Genomic DNA, 25,080 nt, shown 5'->3' on the forward strand with positions numbered 1-25,080 from the left:
GCGTTAGACTTAAATTTCTTATAGAAGGCCAATAAGTTATATGATGCATACATTTGCTAAAAGGAAAAAAAGTTTAAGTTTTCTTTGAATCATACAGGTTCAAGAGGTTTAAAAAAAAAACAACAAAAATATTTATATATATACATATAAATATTTTTATTTAGCCTATACAAACCTTCCTTTGATAAATTTCATTTAAATCATTAAGACAAATTTTTCCTCTTACCATCAGGAAATAATTATTACAGTTGTTATAAGGTTCAGGTATAGGTTAAAAGAACTTTTAAATCGATAAAAATTAATAATTGTAAAATTTAAAATAAATTTATTCAATATTAAATGATCAAAAACAAAATCTATTATGATGTATTTTAAAATTCATTATTTTATAATCATTTATAATAACTTTTTAAATTATATATATATATATATATATTGAAAATTTTGATTAATAAAAATTAATATTACATAAGATTATTTAAAAAAATTAATACTGTATTTAGTGATTGAAAACAATTTTAAACTATTGTACGAATTAAATTCGAATAACGTAAGATACACGTTTCGTAAACGTAAGCTATATGTATCATATACGTTTGACAACGTAATGCATACGTAACATATAAATATATAAAAAATAAAAATTAATAACTTGATTTAATGTATTAAATATTTAAAAGTTTTCTTCTGTATTTTTTTTTTATTAAATTTAATTATAATATAAAAGTTATAAATTTTCTAAATATTAACATGAAAAGAAAAGTTTTTCATTTTGTTTTTTGATTTTAAGATATGAAACTTAACTTTTTAAATATATTTTTGATATTTTAGTAAGTTGATAAGTGTTTTATGAACGTAAGTTTTTCTTAAATTTTCTTTTTATACGAAAGTTTTGTCTGGGTTTAAATTTCGTTTTATTTTCGTTTTTTATTCACCGGGTTTTAGACGAAGCTGTGCGAGGTTATAAATTGGAGCGTCATACGATCGCGACCTCACAAGCGAATTAAATTTCGTGTAAGAATGTGCTTTTCTGTCGATCGTACAAGTCAATTTGATTATAGATTGAGGAGTTTATTTGTACAGAAACGTGATAAAAGACCGAGGTAGGTTCATCTTGCAACGATTGGAGATAAGAAATTTTCATTCTGATGTATATTTTTTCATATTTTGACTGTTTTTTGATCGTTTGGTAATTCGTTCCTATTGTCGCCATTGTGTGGCGTTTTATTCTCGAACCGGATCTAGGTCGATAATCTCGAAGCAGCTGATATAAACAAAACCACGTGTTCGTATAGGGAATCGCTGAAATGGCTTCGAGCACGTCATTAGAAACTATTGTTCAAGTGAATGAATCCGCGCAGAGGTATCTTTGTCAATCGATGAATTTCGCAACCGATGACAGACAAAATTACGATAAAATGAGGATGGCGAAGATGTCACGTAAGACTAGCGTTCCCGCTAAGAAGAATTTGCCCAAGCAGGAGAGTACCAATCACGGTCATCAACACAAATGGTTGACAGGTAAACGAAGACATACCTTTAGTGGTGAAAAATTTCCGCCGAAGAAAAGATATCGTGGGAATACTATCGTTCCGCCGACGAAATTTTTGCTCGGTGGTAATATTAACGATCCGCTTAATTTGGAAAGTTTAGCCGACGAAGAGGTTAATAAGAGAGTAAATCAGGTTACTCCGTATTCTTCTCCGATCCCGACACCCAAATACCGTACTCAAGTCGAAGTACTCATACCGACAAATATAAATGATCCATTAAATCTTAATACGGGGGAAGATATAGAATTTAATTTAGTTTCTCCAAAATCCAAAAAGAATAGAAGGAATCGTAGTCGTAAAAAGGAAGCGACCGAAGTTGTCGAAGATAAAGTCGAGGATGTACCGGTTGCCGAAGAGAAAGAAAAAGAAGTCGAATTGCCAATAAAAACCACCACGGAAGATCTCAAAAATTTACATATTCCTACTTCTAAGAGTGAAGAACGAGTGGTTGATAAAATTGTATCGCCCGTTGTTCCGCAAGGTTCCCCGTCGAAGTTTCCTCGTAGATATCATAGGAGTATATCGAGAGAAAATGTCGAAGGTGTGAAAACGGCCACCACAAAAAGTCAGAGAAAACGACATAAGCAACGTAAGAAGCAGCCCGATCAAGTTAAGTATCGTGAGAAAGACGAACAGTTTCGATACGGAAATTACAACCGTTATTATGGATATCGCAATCAGCATGGTGAAGATCCTCGATTGAAATGTATGAAAAAGAAGTGGTTTGAAGGAAAAGATGTGTTGGATATTGGTTGCAATGTTGGTCATTTTACTCTTGAGATTGCCAAAAACTTAGGTCCAAAAAAGATCATCGGTTTAGATATCGATCCTGCTTTGATCAAAGTTGCTCGGAAAAATGTACGTCATTATATTTCTACGCAAATGTTAGGAAATGAAGTATTTCCGGTTTCGATGGCTGTGTGTTATGGACCTGTAGCTCGTACAACTTTACCTTTTGGATCAAAACAACCAGTCTCATTTCCAAACAATATATTCTTTGTACAGGTAAGTTTTAAATTTTCTGTTAATTAAAATAGTTATTTTCTTTATAAAAATAATTTTAATAACTATCCAATTATCAGCCAAATTAATTGGGCAGAAATAATGCTACAAATATAGGATGTTTATATAAAAGATTTACCTACGGTGCCAAAATGGCGGTGCTTCCATTTGCCATTTTGAACGCGATTTGAGACTGCGTAGTAACCAAAAAAGCAAACAGAAGAAAGAAAACAGTGAGGATGCACATTCTAACCTAACCTAACCTATTCTAATAAATTACCATAATTATTACTTACATTATTGATCATCTTTTTCTTTTTTCCGACGTTTGTTCCCTACTGAATTTGAATCCATTGTACATGTTGATGATCTTTTCTTCCTGTTATTATTATTCACTTTCTCTGTTTTGTTGCCGCCTTTTTTTTTCTTTCTTCTTAATATTACTTTTCAGTTTACGCCCTTTTACGTTTACATATTACTGTCTCATCTATTTTGACTGTTTTATTTGGACCTCCAATTTTAAATGAAGTCATATTATGTAAAATGATAAGCATTACTAAACGTATATGGTTGGACAGCGGCCTTTGTAGAAATACCTGCAGCAAAACTCGAATTTGCTGAGGTGCACTCCAAACCTAGGTAATGCCATATAAATGACAATATTCCAGCCCAAGAAATATTACCACATTTGCCTTTAAACGTTCCATCATAAGCTGAAAACTTATTTCTGCAATTACTACATCGTAACATACATGGATTTCTATCAGTTCGATAGACTATTTTACATGGTTTTGAACATAAATTGCACACATCCTCAATATGTTGTAATCCTAACATTACAGCAAATTTAAAATCATTATCAATCCTTGGAACCAAACCTAATTCTGAATAATCCATACAGTAATTGGTAAATTTTATGGGTGGTGCATCCGGACCAGAAATCGTTAGAATTAGTGTCGACATAACTCATTATTAGCTTATTACTATTAACCAAACCCTAAACTTAACAATGATTGTATTGTTTAACAAAAAATTACAAATAAATTTCACTAAAATTACTTGGTTGTTAGATAATTGTAAAGAACACTTCCATAAAGGTTACATTATTTCCACGACAAAACTTCACTAACGACGTCATACTTATTAATTTGCATATTAACACATGAACACATTCCACAGTTAGATTGATAAATTTACTTAAGCCAAAACACATTATTAGACAGCTCCCTCTATTAACATCATCACTAAATGCCCCAATTCGAGATTACCAGAAGTGCTGCCATTTTGGCACCATAGGTAAATTTAACCGTTTATAAACAGTGAATAAGTTGCAATGAATAAGTTTGTGTAGTATTCCTTGTTCGAAATTATATATGAACTGCATTTTCTTTAATATGCAATAGATACCAATGCAAGTGTTGTAATGATTATATATAGATTTTATATTAAAATATTACTGTATAAAGAAGAACATTTAAAATAAATAAATGAGATGATGAACCTACTGTAGTAAACTGTTAAGAATAAGCTTGTAAGATTACTCTAAAATTTTATAAAAAGCATAACTGTATTTGAACACAGACACAATATCATTGAAACTAACAAAAACAGACACTGGAAATGGAATCACACTCTACTTCTCATTTCTACTATTGTTCACACAGCAAAAAAGTAGACATGAATCAGTCTGAGCTGGAAGGGTCTATGTCAGATGGAAGGAGACAAGTAAAAGTTGACACATAAATCTCTTTTAGCTTTTTTACATTTTTAAAATGTTTTTATACTATCTTTATCATAAATAATTCTTTTTTACAAATTTTATTACTGTGATCCATGTGTCAATTCCTTTTCTCTGACATTAGAACTTTCCAGCTCAGGCTGACTCATGTCTACTCTTTTGATGTATTGATTATAATACAACTTTAAAATCTTTCAAATGCACTTTAAATAAATCAGAATTATTAAACCACTATAATATTATTCATTATACTAAAGAATATCAGTATATAGTAGTGGGAATTCAGATACACTGAGTTTGGATACTGGAATATGGCTATATATAACTGAGATTTGGGTATCAGATTTGTGATATTAAAATACAAAATGACTTCTTTTATATTTGGATCATTATAAATGCTGTATGTATATATATATATGTGTGTGTGTGTGTGTGTACATATTATATGTGTGTGTGTGTGTGTGTGTGTCAGGTGCCATCCCCCATTGCCACTCTACAAAAGTTTAAAAGTAAACAGCATAAAAAAGTCACAAGAAGTTGATCATGGGATGAAACATAAAATACTAGGCTACTTGAACAGCCATGAGGTAAAGAAGAATAAAATTTATACTTGTTCAGTCTTTTCAGTTTTTTATTGACCATTGTCATGTGTATCATTGGTTTGCTTATGGCATTCAAGGTGCTGCCATACTGATATGGTAGCTACTTGTACAATAATGTGTTGCTAGTGATCTTGGGACTATTGCATTTTAAGGTAGCCTACTTATGCTAAGTCTCTGCAAGTCATCGGCAATGTGGGTGACCCACAATCATAAATTTTCGGTTACATCCCTTGATACAACATATATACATTATTTAGTAGTATCTATAAGAAAATTAGTTGACCAAGAGCAAATAAAATTGGTTCCATAAAATGTTAGAAAATTCATAGTTTGTGTAAAATGTAAATATATAAGCAAACAAAAATAGTAAATAAAAAATAATTGATGAACAAGTGTTTTAAAGAAAGTAAAATGAAAAGCATAAAAAACAAACGCTAAAATGGAGAATAAACTGTGATTATCTGTGGTATTTTGGCTGTAAAATTTTACATTGTAGAATTGAAGTTTGGCATTAAAACTGTTTTCTGAAAAGTTATGATCCATTTGATCTTTTTCTCTGAATACCTAGAAACATACGAGATTCATAACATTGGAGAAAACATTCACAAAAATTTATTGTTAGACAAGGAAAAAATTTAAATATGAAAAGATAAAATATTTCTCTAAAAGGAATAATCTGACTTTTAGAAATATTGATTATGAAAAACAAATTTTTTAAATTTAGTAAATGAAAATATTTTTTTGATGCTCCAATTATGTAAATCATTTACATATCATATGTTTAACCTGGTTATTCTTTTGTTTTTAAATGTAAAAATAAAAAATCTGTAAGAATATTTTCATTTACTATATATTGTCATGAAGCACATAGTAACAACGTTTGTATGAATAGAAATATATTTTATTAAATGAAATAAATAAAGAAAACTCAAATAAACTGAAACAAGTTGTTAGAAAACAAAAAGAAATTAGAACATCAGAAAAAAAAGGCTTTGTCTGTTGTTTAACAACAAATGGGAATTACTCTCTAAAACAGTTTTGGAATGAATGGCTTCAAAAGAACTCCTCCATTTGAACAGTTTTTGAAATCAGTCTTCTTTCATGGGACTAAGATTCATCGGGTTCAGAGAGAAAAATCAATTTGGTCGCAATATCATCAATAATAGTGCACTTTCAAATTTTATGCACTGAAATAGTTTTAAAAGAAATAGTTATAATTTTGGGGTTAAATACAGTGATACCTCAGTTTTCGTCGATAATCTGTTCGAAAACAATCGGCAAAATCCGAAACTGACAAAAACAGAGGCAATTATTTCCATATTAATCAATGTAAATCCAGTTAATTTGTTCTAGACACTCCAAAATACATACCAAAAACACGTTTTATAGAGAATTAATATAGTATTAAATACTAAAAGCAATAAGAAATTAATATAAAAAACTAATTAGCATTAAGATAAAAGCAATGGAATTATTTGGCTAGACACGCAAGGTAATGTCTTGTCTTGTAGAAGCTAGTTGGACATGAGCATCTAGTCCAGAGTTGGCCAACAAGTCGATCGCGATCGATCAGTCAATTGCCAAGCCAATTTTGGTCGATCACTTGCGATGTCTTGACTTAATGTAGTATATTTGTAACTGAATGCAACAGTATGCATGCAGTTATGACTCGACTCATAAGCAGTGTGTGCACTTCGTACTGAAACAGTGTATAAACATAGTATGTATTTCACACTTTCCCCTCCCCACTTAGACTATGCCTATGACAACAAGTTGATCGCAACACATTTTTAAGATAAAAAGTAGATCTTATGTACACAAAAGTTGGCCACCCCTGATCTAGTCTATATTGCCCCATGGTAAAGTGTGACATAATTGTCATGTAATAGCAGTTGTATGTGTTTATGATGGTTGTATTGCAGGGAATAATGCCTTCCGGGAGGTCCATTTAAGGGTAACTGGCCCCTATTCAGGCATTACAGATGTGGAGAAAACCCGTAAAACTTCACGTGGCCAGCCCATCCTGATGAAGCCCAAACCCACGATTGAACTCCCAGTATTCAGGTAATGGAACCGTTGGCCAGTGGTGGACCGTCGTGAGGTAATGCTCACAATAGAGAAATAATGCCACACTGAGTTGGAAAACACGTGGGTCGCCCTTTGTTTTCGAAAAATTAGCAGTGAGGTTAAGCATATCGATGAAATCGAGGCAATCGACGAAAGCCAAGACAAATTTTTCATGAAAAAATCAACGATAACCAAAGTCAACGAAAACCGAGGTATTACTGTATGCCATTATATGAAAATTAATTATAGAAATATGGAGTTGTTAGAAAATAGTTTCTCCAACTCAGAGGGCTCTGGAGCATGTTCTACTGCTCAAAATGAAACATTTGGACAAGTTGAATAGGCCTATTCTTGAATGTCATTATAAAATACTGTTAGATTTGTATTTACAAGTACATTTGCAACTACTACAGCTCTTCATATGGGGTATTTGCAAATACCCCATATGAAAAGCTGTGTAGTATAGAAACTTTGCAGTTTCTATAGTACACAGTCAAAATAAAGGGTTTTTTATCTCCTATTATTTATTATCTTAGTGTACTTCTTTATAAATTAATACAAAAGCACAAATTCTCACTATTGATAGTAGCACTCACATTATGTAGATAACACCTAATCCTGAACTGAAAAAACTGGACACTGGACTTTAGTAAACAAAATGAAACGATAAATATAAACATAGCACCATAATGAAGATCATAAATAATGCATCCCCTGTTCTTTTAAAGTGTGCGTGTACCAAATTTTCAAATTGTGCTGTACAATCATAAGGAGAAAAATTTATAATTACCTCAGACAACCCTACAGCATTTTGGAAAAGTATCAATTATATATATATTTTTTTAATCAAACAAGTTCATTGCAGTTACTGAACATGATATTAAACTATTTAGTTTAGCTTTAAAACTTGCTTTTGATCTATTATTTTAATTGAATTGAATTTGTTTATTCAATATTAATTTTAAACAAAAAATTTTTTTCATAATATAAGGTAAAGGCATTAATGATTGACATTTCCAAGATAGTTTACTTTGAATAATCAGAATTTCATATAAATCAGTTTGAAACTATTTTATAATCTCAAAGTTATGCTACGAAAACAAAAAGACTGTTTTTAAACAAAATGAATATGATATTAGAATTATTACTTATTCACAAAAAATAAACATACTTCCACTGCCAAAAATGATTGTAACTGGCAATAGGATTAATTACTAAATTTCTACGTGTATTGATGTTGATGGTTAAATGCCAACTATTAGCTCAGTAATATATCAACTTGCGATTTTTGTTTTAGGCTATGTTAACTGATAGTGCAAGGACATAGATTCAAGAATTAAAATTGTTTTTCTTTTTAATTACTATGTACTTTTTCAAAATGATTTAAGTTAACTATAAAAAGTTTGTGTAGCAATTACTCTTGAATTTGTTTTAGTTCCAGAATAAATATTTATGTTATTAGCAGAAATAGAATCTTTTTTTCCTTAATATGTATGCATATTTAAATTTTATTTTAATGAAAATATATGTCAAAATTTTGTGTTCTATACTGTTTCCAATAAATAATTCTTTTCTCACTACAAAAGCAATTAATGAATTGAGGAAAAAACTATCTTAACATTAAAATACTTATAAGTATTCGCTTACAAATGATTTTATATGACTAACAAACACTAAAAAATGATCAACAAATGATTCATGAAAAAAATTTAAAGAAAAAAACAAAGTTGGAGTTAACTTTACACTGGTTAAATAATCTGGTTTTGAGAAGTTTGTCTAATTTTATTGTAATTTATTTGACTGTAACAGCAAATTCTATTTATCACAATATAACTATTTAACAATTCAACCATATAACAGTAATAAAGTGTTTTAGTTGATCAGTATTTGTTTCTGAAATATTGCCAAATGTCAATATTATTGCATTAGAATTTGAATGTGTCATTACGGGAATAATTTCATTCTTTTGAAAGTAAAAATATTTAACATGTATGCAACATTAGTATTTAATATATGTTAATAATTCCAAAATACGATATTTCAAAAATTTAGAATTTGCTACATAAGATGGGTTTATTTATTAAGTTAAAAAGGTGAAGAAAGCAATATTTTTCTCTCCTGTTCAAACTAGTTATTATCTAGTTAAATTTAGAAAGTACTTTTTTCCTTATCAACATATACTTTACTCCTACTAACAGTTAATAATTAACACAATATAATTATATGAAAAATATCTCAATAAATATAATGTATACTGAAATTGAAGTAATGTAATAAGAAGGTAATATGTTGCTGTATAAGGTAAATGATGTAATATGTTTAGCAATATATTGAAATGCTTTTTCATGATTTAATTGGAAATGAATGTAATTTAATTTGAAGTAGTTTAATAGTAATTATGAAGTATATTAGCAGCAGATTTTCATATAAAATTTTATATTAAGAAATGCAATAATATATAATATGCATATTATATATAAAAAATGCAATGCAATATTATTATTGCATTGCTTTTTTTATTTTAGTTTTTTTATATAATTTTATATAATGCTTATTCATTATATCATAAAATTTATCATCTTGAAGTTTAAGAAAACTGTTTTTAAGAATATATTTTAAAATTTTATTTGTTTCATATCAAATTTCAAAAGATAAGCTTATTTGACTATTTGAGACAGTTATCAAATTGATATATGTAGAAATGATTCATTAAACATAAACAATATTCCTAATCAAAAGTATTTGAATGTTTTCTTGTTAAATATTTAAATATTTATTACATTAAAATTTTCTGCAACATTTTTATAGTCAAAGGAAGATTTATTTTTAAAATTAAATTTGTAGAATAAATAAATAAATTTTCTTTTACTTTATTGGAGTAAATATATATAATAAAAATTGAAATTCTATTTCTAATAAACAACTTAAAGCCCGATGCATATACTGAAATAACCAACGATCGCCTTAAATAACGGGCTATAATCTGGCTAATTAAAAGTAATCCAAATTACTTTATATCAATCATTTAATTAGCCAGATTATAACTTGTTAATTCTATTTCTAATTGTATTTCTGGAATCTAAAGTTGCTAAATGATTTTAATAGAAATTTCGAAATTTTAGAATGTATTGTATTGAAATCTAGAACCGTAATAAAATTGTTACTGTGGTAACTTTATTGCTACGTTCAATTTGAAGCAAGATTTTAATAACAAAGTAGAAAATAAAAATTTTTATGTGGTATTAATAATAGAATTTAAGACCGAAATCAAAATTCCAATAATAATAATAAAATGTGACTTGCTTTAGTGCTTTTTGTTACTCTGATGTATAGTAAAACTACTTTGTGACTACCAATGGTTTCAAGCAAAAGTGGTCTTTATGAGTGGTTTCACTGTATTTAGAGTTTCAATGAATCGGACAAAAATACAATTAATATTTTGTAAAATTTTTTCTCTATCATTTCTTAAGGTCTGACAAATTTTTTTGTTTTTCAAAACAGTATTCCTGTTTGATCTTTTTTCAAATATTATCTAAGAAGTTTTTCTCTAGATATCAGAAGTAGAAACAAAAATTCATTATCTTGCAATTCTATATTCCTATCTTATTATTTTTCATTTGTGATAAGATTCTACTAACTTATTTGAAAATATTTTTTGTAAAATCTTAATGCTTAGTAATTTTTTGAATAATGAAGAATCTTTTATTTTTTCCTAGTTGAAGTATTGTAAATAATATACAAAAAACTGTTTCTGAATTGTCAGTTTTGTAATTCATTGGATCCTTTGAAAATACAGAGTATGGACAAAGTGTTACTTACGTTTGTTCTGAACTTCAGAAGTGTTTTCTTAAAATATATGTTAAAGTTTTCATCTCAGAAATTTATTTTATTTTGGGAATAAAGAAGACACTTTTATTCCAAATAACAATATTCCTTCCCATTTTCATTTATACTCTATCTGCATAAGCTCTAAGGCAGGGGTCTCCAACCTTTTTCTGAGAAGGGTTATGTGAACTGTAAAAAAATAAGTCTGGAGCCAGGTTTGAAGATATAGTCAAAGATTAATATTTCTTTTTTTGTTTCTGAATAACAGTGTACATTAATCAATGTAAAATTTGAACTGTTTTTTTGAAAGAATGCCATCAAAATTTGGATAAATTTTGTGGCTCCCAATATTAAATCTCCTTTACATATTCATTGGATAGCAGTGTTTGATACTTTGATTTTATACATTTGATTTGAAAAAGGTTTGTTCACAAAAGTACATCCCATGCAAACTTCTTAAGACTTCTAAAATTCTCTTCTGGCTGCAATTTGTTAAATTTTAATAAGTTTCTTCTTTAAGTAAGTTTTTGTATTTGTATATTGTATTAATTAATAACAGACAAAAGGTTATATGCTCAAATGTTGCTAAAATATAGTGAAAAGAAGCTATGTAGGCTGAATTAATATGCTCCAGGGACTGTATTTGGCCCATGGGCAGATTTCTCCACTCTAAGCAGAGATTCTCCTAACCTAACCAACCTAAAGGTTATAAGATGATATACAGAGATGTAAATATTGCCATTGCTATTTGCTATTGCAGGTGGATTTTGATAACATATTATATACTATATTACAGATAAAACACATCTGAAGACTTTAGAAAAAAACTAGAAATCTATAAGGCCAATAGAAGAAACACTTCCAAATTTCAATGTCAGTGATACTTTATCATAAGCTTGGAGATTGTACTGTACTTTGAAAATCTTGTAAATAATTTTTATTTCTTAGAAACCATCAATCATGTAAGACTTATCCTATCAGATTCCTATTCTAATTTTTAAAATATTTGTAGTCAAATTGTTATTCCACTTGAATACTTAAGAATCTGATGACAACTGCTAAATATAGTTGAAAACATTATGTATTATGTTTGTATTAAAATTCTTGCTGGATTTTATTGTTGTTGGGTCTGTTGCTTATAATTAAGAAATTTGAAAATGTTTACTATAAACAGATTTGGACCACTTAAAAAAACAATAGTCTATATTAATATAAAACTAATAAAAATATTCAACAATCATTCAACAAATACTAACCTACTTGAAACTTTTTCACAATTTTAGAAAATTTTGAAAATAAAAAAGCTACCTATGTTATTTATCTTGACATCTCACAAGCGTTCGATTCTTACTACCTAACATACTTATACACGTTCTGCGTGATTATTCAATATTAACCTTGTTTTGCTAGCTTGGATAAATAACTTTTTCTATCAAGATTATGCAAGATAAAGTTAAATGATTTTGATTTCCTAGATTTTTCCCTAATTACTGGCATTCCACAAGGATCAATTTTGAGTGGATTATTTTTCTCTGCATACATTAACAATCTATTGAATAATATAGAATTTAAAGTTATAGCTTATGCGGACAATATAAAACTTTTAAACCACGACCCTAACATTTTACAAACCGACCTCAAAATTTTATCATTAGTTTTTAGTAAAGTAAATCTAAGAATTAATATTTGTAAAACTGTCATGATGTGCTTCTCTCTGATTAGAGATAGATTGTCCTCTTCCTTATCTTTACATCTATAATCATGTTTTAAATTATGTAAATTCATACAGTGATTTAGGGGTTATTTTTGACAATAAATTGACCTTTAAAAGTCATATAGAAAAAAAAAACACTAAATCTATTGCAATCTGCCAGGAAATTTTGTGGCATTTTTGTAGACCTATATCTTTAAAAACTGTACTAAGGTTGATTTTTTTTTTTGCAAACTTTCAGTCTTTAATTGACTACCTCTTATTAATGTGGTCCCTTCTTTACTAAACAAAGTTATTAAGGAAATACAAAAAGTATATTTCCTTCTGAACAAATTTTGCCATCTACCGTATACTAATAATGTCGATGTCGCAAGAGTCAGACTGGGATTACCTAATTTCAAAGAAAGAGTTAAATATTTTGATCGTATTTTAACTTATAAATATTTTAATGGTGCAATATCCAATTATAGGCTCAAACCGAAAGTTTCCTCCAGGAAAACCAGATTCATATCATGTCTACATACCCCTTCTTATCGATTGGCATTATCCCACAGATCCTTCTTTTATCTTTCCATGAATAATATGTTGTCTGTTGAACATCACCTTCATCACAACTGTACAAAATACAAACATTTATGTCAACAAGTTTTGTATAATGTGTGATTTTTATTTTCTTTTATCATTTTCTCTTCCTTTTGGATTATTGTTGTTATGTTAATTTTATCATTTATATTTTAACTGTTAATTTTAATTGTATTCTATTGTAATCTTGGGTAAATTTGTTATTTGGAGGTGGAAATCTACTGCCCACTGACAATTTCGAAAAAAAAAATCCGAATAATTTATGACTAAATTTTGACTTAATGCATTTAAATAAAAATATTAAGATAAAAAACATAAATTTGCACAAACAGTTGAAGACTTTTATTAGATACAAATATAAACATCTATTAACCCAATTTTTTATTAAGGCCAAACAATCTGTTGAATTATATCAGGTTACTGTATGTAAATATTCAGTAATTTTTGCCTATAGGTATGCATTAGGTGCATCCTCTGATAAATTTAATAATTAAAAATAAATTAATATTTAATTTTTAATTTATAAAATTCTATGAGTAACCATTAAATTATTAATAGTTCTGCAGGCGAAGATCATACAGAGGTTCGAGTAGCGTAACTGGCAATGCATCTACACAGTAAGTGGGAGTTGTGGGTCTGAGTCCCATTCCAGTCGATTCTTTTTATTCGAGAATTTTCTAAATTAAATATTAATTTATTTATAATTATTAAATTTATCAAGAGATGGCGCCTAACATCTACCTCTAGGCAAAATGACTGAATATTTAATTATTAAATAGTAGCCATATCATAGCACAGTATAATCCAGCATATCATTTGGCCTTTTATTAGGTAATTTCTTACTCAAAAAAAGTTGATTTAATTTTGAAGAGATTGATAGTCTCTTTAATTTTAAAGAGATTGATAGACTATCAATCTCTTTAGTTTCAAGTGTATGGTACACACAACAATTGATTGGTTGAGCTTAATTTTTATTTAAAAAATATTCACTTTCTATATACTACTTATATTCATTTAATAGTAACTGATACTGTAATTGATATTTAATTTAACTGAGACTTAAAATTAATTGGTCATATTACTGTAGATCTTAATTTTGTTTCATCTAATATAAATTCAATGAGCATTTATTTATTATGATATCTTCACAATGCCAGGCTGCAATATTTAATCATACTTTTTAAATTTATTTAATTTAAAATACATGCTCTCCACCTCAAATTAGTAGTGTCTTGATCCTGTACATTATACTTCTCCTGTTAGCAATTTAGTCATGTTTGTCATCTATCTAACTCTTTTCTTAGAAAATTTTTGAATTGAAGTAGTGTGAATTTCACTTTGTATTGGAAGTTCATATATAGTTAATTGGGGCATCCTGTTCCTAATCTTTCCGTATCTGGTCTCTGCTTTCATCTATCTAACTCTGTTCTCAAGATAAAGGAAGGACAGACAGACAGGTGACAGTGGGAATTTATAGGTCTACAATTTTTTCAAATTGCAGCCCAATCAGTTACTTAGTAAATAAATTTTCAAATTATCCATTAATATATATTTTCAGGTTTCTTAAGCATACTCTGACATTTTCAGATAAATGACGAAATTTTCATTGCCATTCAGCAGTGGAAAGAAATTCTTTTCATAAATTTTCTCTAAAATGTTTAAATTGTTATTGCATAAAAATTATATTACAAAAATCGTTCGTCTTTGTGTACACAATGTTTTGAAACTGTTAAGTCTGTTTTAAATTTCAAGATAAAAGTATTAATATTTTAAAAATCATTCTGGTGTATGAAATATCATTGAAAGAATGTTGTTATACATATTAAAAACTCTTATCAAAGAAATTGGTAGTCAATAAAAGATTATTTATCACATTGCAATTACAGTATTATATTACATATTTTGCTTTTTAATAATTAATATATACATTGTTATTCATAATATACAAGGTGATCATAATTAAAGAGGTGTTCAGGACTCTGTAGAAAGAACTAGTGGACAAATCATAGTCAAATTTGTTATACATACTGTCCTGAGAATGCAGTTTTAATTTTTTGGGAAAAAATGTTTACTTCAAAATTCAACCACTAGGATGAAATTTAGCACTGCTGTCTTCTTTTTTAATGTGCTTATTACATACATATTTTTAAACAGAATTCAGATATAAAAGGAGTTGCAAAATGTTCATAATTCTCTGACAGGTGAACAGCTCACTTTATCTGAGCATGCATTACTTGTCAAACTCTTCTATCAATATAACAGAAGTGCCAGCTCAGCACTTAAAGAATTTTGGTTCTTAAAATTTAAAGGCTGAAATTTGCTAGAAAACATACATATTTTACCCATTAAGGGAACAATAGTGTCAAATGTTTTCTCTAGTATATAAATTTTGAAGTCATGATAGTCCATGAAACTTGTTTGGTAGCCAGAACTTTAGCAGTCTTTCATATTATCTTTATTCTCAAAATTCAAAACTTTATACTGAGGATAGTATGTATACCAAATTTGATTGAGATTTGCTTAATAGTATATTTTACAGAAAGCTTTGAACACCTGCTTTTTAATTATGATCAACTTGTATACTATTGAGAAAAGTGAAATGGAATTTTGTTGGGAACAGCAATTTCAAATAATAAATATACGTTTTAATTAAGTTATTTATTTCTCACCCTGTGCAACTCATTTAATTACTATAAATTAAACAATATAATCTTTCTCAATTATAAATTATATTTAATATTTTATTAAAAGTAATTTAAACTTTTTATAACTTTTCTTTCCACCAATATATGTTTCTAGTCTTTTAATTGATTTAATCCAACCATAAGCCAGTTAACAAAAAGTTCTTTAATATGTTCTTTTATTGCTACTAAAGCCATTTGCTATTTGTATAACTTGGCCATATCTGAAACTTCCACTTAGAATGAAAAACTTATGGGTATATTTTTCATTCAAGTAGAAGTTTAAGATTTTTGTACATATTAGTGAGGTTGAGGCTGAAGTTTTCAATGTGAAAACGTGTACGTTGGACGTTTGGCGCCGCTTTCCTGAAAGCCTAGAAGTTTGGCAATGGCCTTTGGAATGTTGAGCATGATTCCACCGACTTTCCAAATGCCATTGCCGAACTTCTAGGTTTACAGTTAAGTGGCACCGAACGTCCGACGTACACATTTTCGCATTGAAAATTCGGCCTCAACCTCACTATTATCTTATAAAGTTTACATGACGAAAAAGTTGTTTAGATCTATAGTTATATTATAGTTCAAGAATTTTTTTAAAATTAGAAGGGATAAAAATTTATTAAAAATATAGTTGATTTCAAATGGCATAATTTAATATAAACATATGATTTTATATGTTATAAAGCAGGCCTGGCCAACCCGTGGCCCGTCACGTTAAATTGTGTGGCCCGCTAAGCGATATTATATATCTATTACAACTTTTGTTTCCCGTTACGTGTATACCAAAACAAATAAATAAAAATTTGCATGTGTCATTGTTATAATGCGCAAGCGCAAGTACAAACTTTTGGTATAACAATAAAATCTTATTCATTTTGTATTTATTTTACTTTTTTAAAAGCATGTTTGCCTAAATTGTGGCTCATCATAATGTTACATGTGATCAAAGTGGCCCGTGAAACAATTTGGGTTGGCCAGGCCTATTATAAAGTAATATTTATAACTTAATTAATACAAAATTTATTATATTTTGTATTAAAGAACATAAAATATTTTTTCCTGCTTGTGTGACTTGTTTAATATATTGATAATTAAATTTAGTGTGTAAAAAAATTTTTTGTGCTGTAGAACTTCATAGAAATATGATTCAGCAAAATTTTTAAGGATTTTCAATTTTCTATTCATAATATAAACTGTAAAACATTAAATAGTAACACTACCAAAGTAATTTAATATTAATGTAAATTAACCAATTTTATTTCAGTTTTGTAATGTGCAATACATAATCTGTAAGTTTACTTTTCCTTAGTTATAAATTATTGTGTCTGTTTTATTTATTTATTTATTTTTTATTTTCTTTAAGTTTTAAATTCATTTATGAAGTTAAAAACTTTACACATTTGAATCCATTAAAGAAATGAAGTTTTAAGTTTAAATTCTGCAAATGGATTATAGTCACCATTGAAATTAAACTTTAAAATTTCAATTTCATAAAAGGAATTAAGTTTTAAAATTTTATGTAATCATTTTTGATTCTTGTTTCTATAGTTTTAATTCTGATTATGGAATTAAAAACCTTGTATTATTATTATTATTTTTTTTTTTGTTTATTGATTCTACCAGGGTGACTAAGGGCTTGGTCTATTTCCAGGCAAAAGGGACCTGGAAATAGACCAAGCCTATTTTGCCATTTTTAATCAGAGAAAACATAGTTTTAAGTTTTCTCTAGGTCTGAAGTCGTAGTTCTAGTTTTTTCTTTTTTTTATTATATCTGATTTGTTTTATAAATTTTGATGTGAAGTCAAATTATTTAACAAAGAATTGCTGTTGTTTTTCTGAAAAAATATAGTTTCAATGTAGTCAGAAGCTGAGCTATAGCTTAAATCATATCATTTCTGTATTACCCTAAAATATTTTCAAAATATTATTTAAATATTACACATTAATTGATTTTTTTTTTTGGTGCAGTATTTAATTATTTTTAATTATCACTTACTAGTATTTATTGTTTTAGCAAGGATTATTTTAAAGATACATTTGAGATTAAAATGTAATCTCTTAATATACATTATTTGATGATATTTTTAAATTCTGGAATAGTGCCAATAATAACTCTCTAATACTTATTTCCCAGAAATGATTTTTCTGAATGGTGATTAATTTAGAATAGGAAAACAATATACAGTAATTCTAGTATATTTTTTTATAGTTTTCATATAGTAATTATATGGAATTATTTTCATATATATTTTTAAACAGTAGCATAACTTTGGATATACTTTACATTCTTTATACTAATATTTTCTTTCTATGACTTTTTGATGAATTTTATTTTAAGAATTCTTTGGAGATATCTCTTTATTAAAATTTAATAATTCTTAATATGCATATACTGTACTTTCAAGAGTTGCTAGACCATTTTTGGATAAAGAATTCTCTTTTGGTACTAATAATATGTGGCAGATGATTGAAATTTAATATTTTTACCATATTTACATAAATAACATCTGTATAAGAAAAAAATTGAAAAGTATTTTCAAATATTTAAATTTCACTGGTATGAAAAAGAATTTTTGAAAGTCAAAAATACTAAGCGTTAAAAGTAAATTTGTAGGGGCTCTTAATTTATGCAAGAATTGCATTCCAGAAATACATATTTTAAATTTTTACATAATGTAAACAAATTTTTATTATTAACTAAATGGTAAATATCATAGTTGTGTTCCACATGTGTGTTTCACCTTACAGTCTGTAGATGTGAATATTGGAAAAGCTATACAATAAATATTTTCAATATATCAATGTTTAGCATGTATAGTATCGGTGAAGCAATACAAATAACAGAATTTTATAGGTCAAAGTGTGTCAAAATACTGTTTTAAATCTTAAAATATCAAAATAAAAGCTTAATTTTTTTTTTATTCGAGACTATACATAAATAGGTAAAGAGAATATTTTTATATTAGGTTAATAATTTTAAACTAAACTTATTTTTTGATTTATAAATGGATAGAGAATACTATAAGAAGAAATAGTTACGTCTCGATTTTTATTACATAGTAATCACATAAATTATTACATGCAATTAAAATTAATTTTTTATCAAAACCAGTGCTGATCAAACAGTATATGAAATAAAAATGAATTCTATTTGAATCTCTCTGAAAACATACTATTCAGCAGTAACTTAAAATCACGTACGGCACTTTATTTTTGCCAAGAAAGCAATTTTTAATCGCAAACATTTTCGACTTGTTCAACAAATTAAATGCTTGAGGATGGTTCGTTGAACAAGCCGAAAATGTTTGCAATAAAAAACCATTTCCTTGGCAAAAATAAGGTATTGTATGTGATTCTATTTTATTCTATTAAAGTGGTTCTGTGTTGTGTGCAGTATTAAACAGTACAATGTCATAGCGAGTTTTTGTTATTTTTTAATTATTAACTAACAATGATTTTAAATGAACTGACAAATGATTCAGAAGTTTGGGGCTAACTTGACATTAGGTTTTGGTTGTGGGCAAATTTTAGCATATTTTGAATATTATCAATTTGAAATTTTCCATTAGTCCATTAATTATGTATACAATTTCTGAGACACTTTTGATCCATTCCCTTTCTGTTGTGTATAATATATTTTTGACAAATCTCCTCCCCTTTATTTACATGTACAATAGTTTACAGATCTTCTCCTGATATTGAAGAAATGATGTAAAAAAAGTTCTACAAATATTTTCTGATAGTTTATTCACATGATTAGTAACTAGGTTTATAAGAACAAATTCATATATCATAAATAATATCACTACAAAAAATCCACCCAAACAATGCCTCAATCAGTCCTTCCCTATCATATACAGCATGGGTGGCCAGCTTTCATTATATTAAAACTAGTCACGATCAAAAATGACATCGCTATGTAACGTAAGTTTATAGTGACAGCTGTGACAATCACAGTTAGTACAGATGTTATCTGATACTGTATATAGTATATACAAGTATTCATACTTTCTCTCATTCCTGATTTAATATTGAAATAACTTAATAGGGTTTTTTAATTCAAAAAAAGTATGTGTTACAAAATTGTGAATAGCAAATACTATGGCAACTGATCAAAAACTTTTTGAGGGTTGACCACCCCTGGTTTACAGTAATCTATATTTTGCAACCCCATTCCTCTCTTAAATTGTACATGTAATTAATGGATGGCTTCTTATTAAAAAATGAAATTTAATAATGAGACATTTGCTTTTGGATTAGAAGAGTAATTTCAATGGGTCATACAAGTTGTTTCTATGGCAGATATAAAAGCTAACTATTTTAGTTTGATGTAAGTATCCAATTAGTTTACAGTATTCTCTATTGGCTGTCACAAAGCTCTTTTAAAGGTTTATCTTGTACAGAATCAATTAAAAATGAGCTTTTTTTAATTTCAAAAATTGGTTAAAAGTTTAGTTTTTAAGTCTTTTACCAAGTTGACAAGATCAGATCTATAATCAGTTGAAAATAGTTTTATATATTAATATTGGTTACATCCTTATTCTTACTATATTTTAGTAAACAGATAATAGGAAATAATCATTCAACATGTTTTTTGAGATAGTAGTAGTCAGTGGTCCAAATTATTTATCATTCTTATGAAGATGACAAAGGAGAATTTGTTGGCATTAGAAAAAAATGATTACGAAAATATATTGGAAGTCATAAATTTAATTTATATTTTTTTAATGTTTATCAATTATAAATATTTTTGATTTCTCATAGTTAATTTCCATTTTGTAATAATTTAATTTGTTCAGATGTAAATAACAAAATAAAGTATTACTACATTAAAAATATTTATGTACCTCAAAAAATTTTAGGAATAATTCATATTGAAAACATGCAGTTGGAAATATTTTATATGGTTAGAAAGTTTAGAAACAAAACAGCAGTTATTAAAACTTTATAATAGACACAAGGGTTTAAGAGAAAATAATTTTCTGTTTTAGAAAATACTATTGATTTCTAAAAGGATTAAAAATTAAAAGAAAGATTAAAACTTTTAATCTTTCTATAAACTTTTAGTAATATAAGTTTTATTTCAAATAATTTTTTTTTTATTAAAAGATTAAAAATTTTGCTATTCATTTCTTTCAGAATCATTTTTTAAAAATTGTTGGGAATATTTTTTCTAAAGAAGAACAAAGTAAAACAAATTATTATTGTAATCATTAATAGTATAACTGAAATGCATTTAATTTTGAGATAGTTTTGAGAGAATATGTGTGGGTTTTTTTTTTTTAGCAAAATTTCTGATTTTAAGATACAGTATTTATCTTTCTTATTCTTTTGTTACCAAATGTATTAGTTATTCAAAATGCCCCACCCTGATTATTTTGGGTAATCAACACTGTACTTTATTTATAAAACTGTACTTATTGTAATCAAAACTTGGTTATAGTTGGTTTTATCTTCAGGTAAATAGGCATTTTTAAGCTTTTTTTTTTTTTTTTTGCATTGTCTACTTCAAAATTTGGCTGATAACATGCAATTGTTAATAGTCTTAACAAGTGTTTTAGAAGTTAAATGCTTATTGTTTGTAATACAATAGTTTAAATTATTTGCATTTGTTACTTCAACTATATGTTGAATGAATTACTATTAGTTAAAAATAATTATTACAATCAGGGCTATTTTTCAGCCAGGATATGGCAGTTGATCAGTAAAAACAATATTGTATGCTCAGTCAGTATACATGCATACTGGTACTGTATTAGTTTTCTTTAGAAAAAGAGCATTGATTATAATTAAATTTTCAAGTTACTCATTTTTTTTTAATTGCTTGAACATGTCCTTTTAATGACAGAATCAATAAATCCAGAATATCTGCTAATTGTAGTATTATTTACTTAATCGGCTTAAAGTAGCCAGCTATTATCATCAGTATTGGGAAGTTCCAAAGTGATTACCATAAGCAGATACTGCTATGCATATAGGTCCAACAAGTGGAAAAGTTAGAGTTGTAGTCCTAGGTCCTGGCCAATTATAAGGGCTCAAACCAGAACGTAAAATAAAATTTTTAATTTTTAAATGAAGTCTAGAAAATCAATTTGTGCAATATTAAAGTGCATAAAAAGAGAACAAAGTAATGTGATAAACAAGGTAGAGAAGAGACCTGAGGGTCTTAGCATCAGAACCCATAATTACTCTGTACAGCTCCATGTATCCATATACAAGTGAAATGGATTTGAATCTACAGCTTTCACCTAATTTATGAGATTAGACCAGTGGATCTCAACCTTTCTGAGACTGCATAATACCATTCATATACTTTTTATTACACAGAGTGCTCAATACATCAATACATTCAAAAATTGATAAGCAATTCCATGTTTACTATTCTCAGGAAACAATGAAGCAATAAACTAATAAACTTTAATATATTGAATAAAATAGAAACATGAAATTATCTACGAATAGCAATGGGAATAAATTTGAGTAAAAACTTTAAAATCTTTTCTTTCATGGAACACTCAAGGTAGGTTTGTGGAACACCCGTGTTTCGCAGAACACTGGTTAAGAAACACTGGATTAGACATATGCAGTGGTGATATTCAGCGGGTTCGCACAGGTTCGGCCGAACCCGTTGTTAAAATTTTCAGTTTTCCGAACCTTGTTAAACACACGGAACATTTTTCAGTGGTTTTGTTTTTTTTTTAAATATATTAAAATATACGTATTATATTCTGTAATACTACTAACTAGAGCCTTATACCCCATTCGCACCGAGCATTTCAATTTAGATTGTGAGCAAGGTCGGGGACTATGTCTTGGTGCGATCTCTTTCGACCGAAACAAGGTTTAATCGCGATCGATTCAAGAGAGTTCTTGAAACTAGATCCAATCATAAGAGAGATCCCACAATCTCATGCGTGCGAGATAATACAAGATGGCTGTGGAACACGTGTCGAGCTATGGACAACGAAATAAAAAGGATATTGTATTACGAGAGATGATGACATCTGTCTATTATCAGCAGTGCCATTCAGGGGTGAAAAATTTCTCTGCCTAAAAGAAAAAAAAAAAGGGGTCGACAGCACTAATATACTATTGTTACCTGGTCTTCGGCCAGGGCTCGTTACGTTCCAAATACACCACTGATTATTAGATATATCGCAAGAAAAGCTATTGTATTTATTTCTAGCCAAAACTTCCATTTCGTTTGTCGGTGATTGTCAGGGAAAAATTTTCTGCTAGCGAACCCTTTGTTAACTATTTCGAATATCACCACTGGACATATGTAAACTCAATTATTAATGTTATCAAATAATGGTGACATGATTACCTATATTCAGATTTTCAAATTATTAACTTATTAACTCAATTTGAATAGAAAGATCTTTGAAGAACTTTTTCCTGAAGTTAAAGTTATTCTCCTCACTCTACTTCTATTGTTATTGTACAATTATTCAAACATCAGTCTCTGTCACAGTAATCACATTACTGTAACAGAAACTGATAGATAAGAAACTGTATTGTAATTTCAATAAAGACAGAATGTTATTAATTACAACAAAGCTGAAACAAATAACAAATTTGAAGCAAGGTTATGAAATAAACCAAAAACATTTGTTCATTTATATCTTAAACCTCTTACTGGAAAAGTATGAAAGGTATTGGTTTGATGACGGAATATTACATAATACAAATTTATATATTGTATTCATTATTTTATTACAAGCAAATAGTGATTTAATCCAATTATACTGATGAAAAGGTTGTGGTCTGTATTTGTTCATTCCTTTCAAATATTATTGTTTCAAGAATTATATTACATTCAGTCTTTATTGCTTTTAACTTTTAATTGGAAAATATTTCAATATAATTTATATTCATTACATTCTGATTAAAGACCTCTACTTACTTTACTGATTTATGATACTTTATTAATATAAATCAAATATATCAATCAAAAAGACTGTAAAAAAAATATAATTTAGCTTAAAATAGGAAATGCAAACTGTGTATAAAAATATTTTTAATCATGTTCTTTCATATACATTGTTTTTCATTAATCATAAAAAATCAATATTTTATAGCTGAAAACAATGGCATACCCAGAGGGGGAGCCAAAGAGTCCTGGCACTCCCCAAAGAAAAAGGAAAAATGCCAGAAAATTTTCCAAAAATCTTTTCCTAATTAAAATCCTTTTGTTTTTTATTTATATTGTGTCATGCCTTCAATTTCTATACTACTAATGAATGAATTAGTGGTTAAATAAGGTGGGAATTTTATTCAATCCATATTGAAATTTTCATTCATTCAATTTCACTCCCCCAAGACTAAATCCTGAGTGCACCACTGGATGAAAAACATTAAAGGTTTTCAACTGTATCTAACAGTATATCTGATTAGTGAAAAATTGATTTCATTAAGGAAAACCAAAAATAGGATTATAAATTTTAATATTATGAGTTGTTGTTAAAAAAATATATTTGTACTTAGTCTTTTTGATTGATATGAATGAGAAGTTTCTATTTTATACGATGAATATCAAGTAATGCAATTTTCTAAGTAAAAAATTTTTTTTATTTTGATATAAATTAATGACTTTATGCTATTTCATATGCAGAAGTTTTAAAATACAGAATAATAAAAAGTTAAGCAGTCTTGTTTTTATTTGATAAAATGTTTTTTGAGACTAATCTGTCTCAGCGTCAGATTAAATTAAGTGGAATTCTAAATTAAACACACCAAAAAGCCATTCTAAAGGAATTGATCGGTTAACATTCAATTTTATTTGTTCAATGAAAGCTCAAATGTATTAGAATCCAAAAAACAAAGATCAAACTTACGCAAACATAACATTAACATATGAAAAGATAAAAATTAAAATATCAATTAAGTGAAATTAAAACCTGAGATAAACAAATTAATTTTATAAAGCCATACAAATCTCACAGTTTAGCTAACAAAAAGTAAATCTCATCTCACAGGTTACAGTCCTGTATATTTATTGTTTTTATTATTTATATTAATATTATGTTTGTGTAAATTTGAACTTTATTTTTTGAATTCTAACTCAGGATTTTGAGCTTTTTGTGAAATGAATAAGATCAAATGTTAACCGACAGCTTTAGAATGGCTTTATAATATATACCTTTTTGATTTGATCTGATTCTGAGCAGCTTAGTCTTGAAAAAAATGTATTATCAAATAAAAACCAGACTGCTTAACTTATTAAGGTTTTGACCTGTTTAATTAACATAAGAGTCAATGAAAGATGAAACTATAGAATAATAAATCATTAGTATTACAGATTATTTCATATAATTAT

The 25,080-nt window shown here is 27.7% G+C and overlaps 1 protein-coding gene across 1 annotated transcript in view; it reads left to right on the forward strand.

Annotated features, from left to right (window-relative positions):
- Positions 1 to 948: 948 nt before the first annotated feature.
- The window catches only part of LOC136977020 (probable RNA methyltransferase Y17G7B.18), a 44,141-nt gene continuing 20,009 nt past the window's right edge, over positions 949 to 25,080 (forward strand). Inside the window, exons 1-2 of the mRNA XM_067272439.1 lie at positions 949 to 1,103; positions 1,246 to 2,558. Coding sequence (XP_067128540.1) covers positions 1,308 to 2,558 — 1,251 coding nt within the window. The 5' untranslated portion in view covers positions 949 to 1,103; positions 1,246 to 1,307. The remainder of the gene's footprint in view (positions 1,104 to 1,245; positions 2,559 to 25,080) is intronic.

This window comes from Centruroides vittatus, unplaced genomic scaffold, assembly GCF_030686945.1.
Source record: "Centruroides vittatus isolate TY-2023 unplaced genomic scaffold, ASM3068694v2 contig_439, whole genome shotgun sequence".
Lineage (NCBI taxonomy): Eukaryota > Metazoa > Arthropoda > Arachnida > Scorpiones > Buthidae > Centruroides > Centruroides vittatus.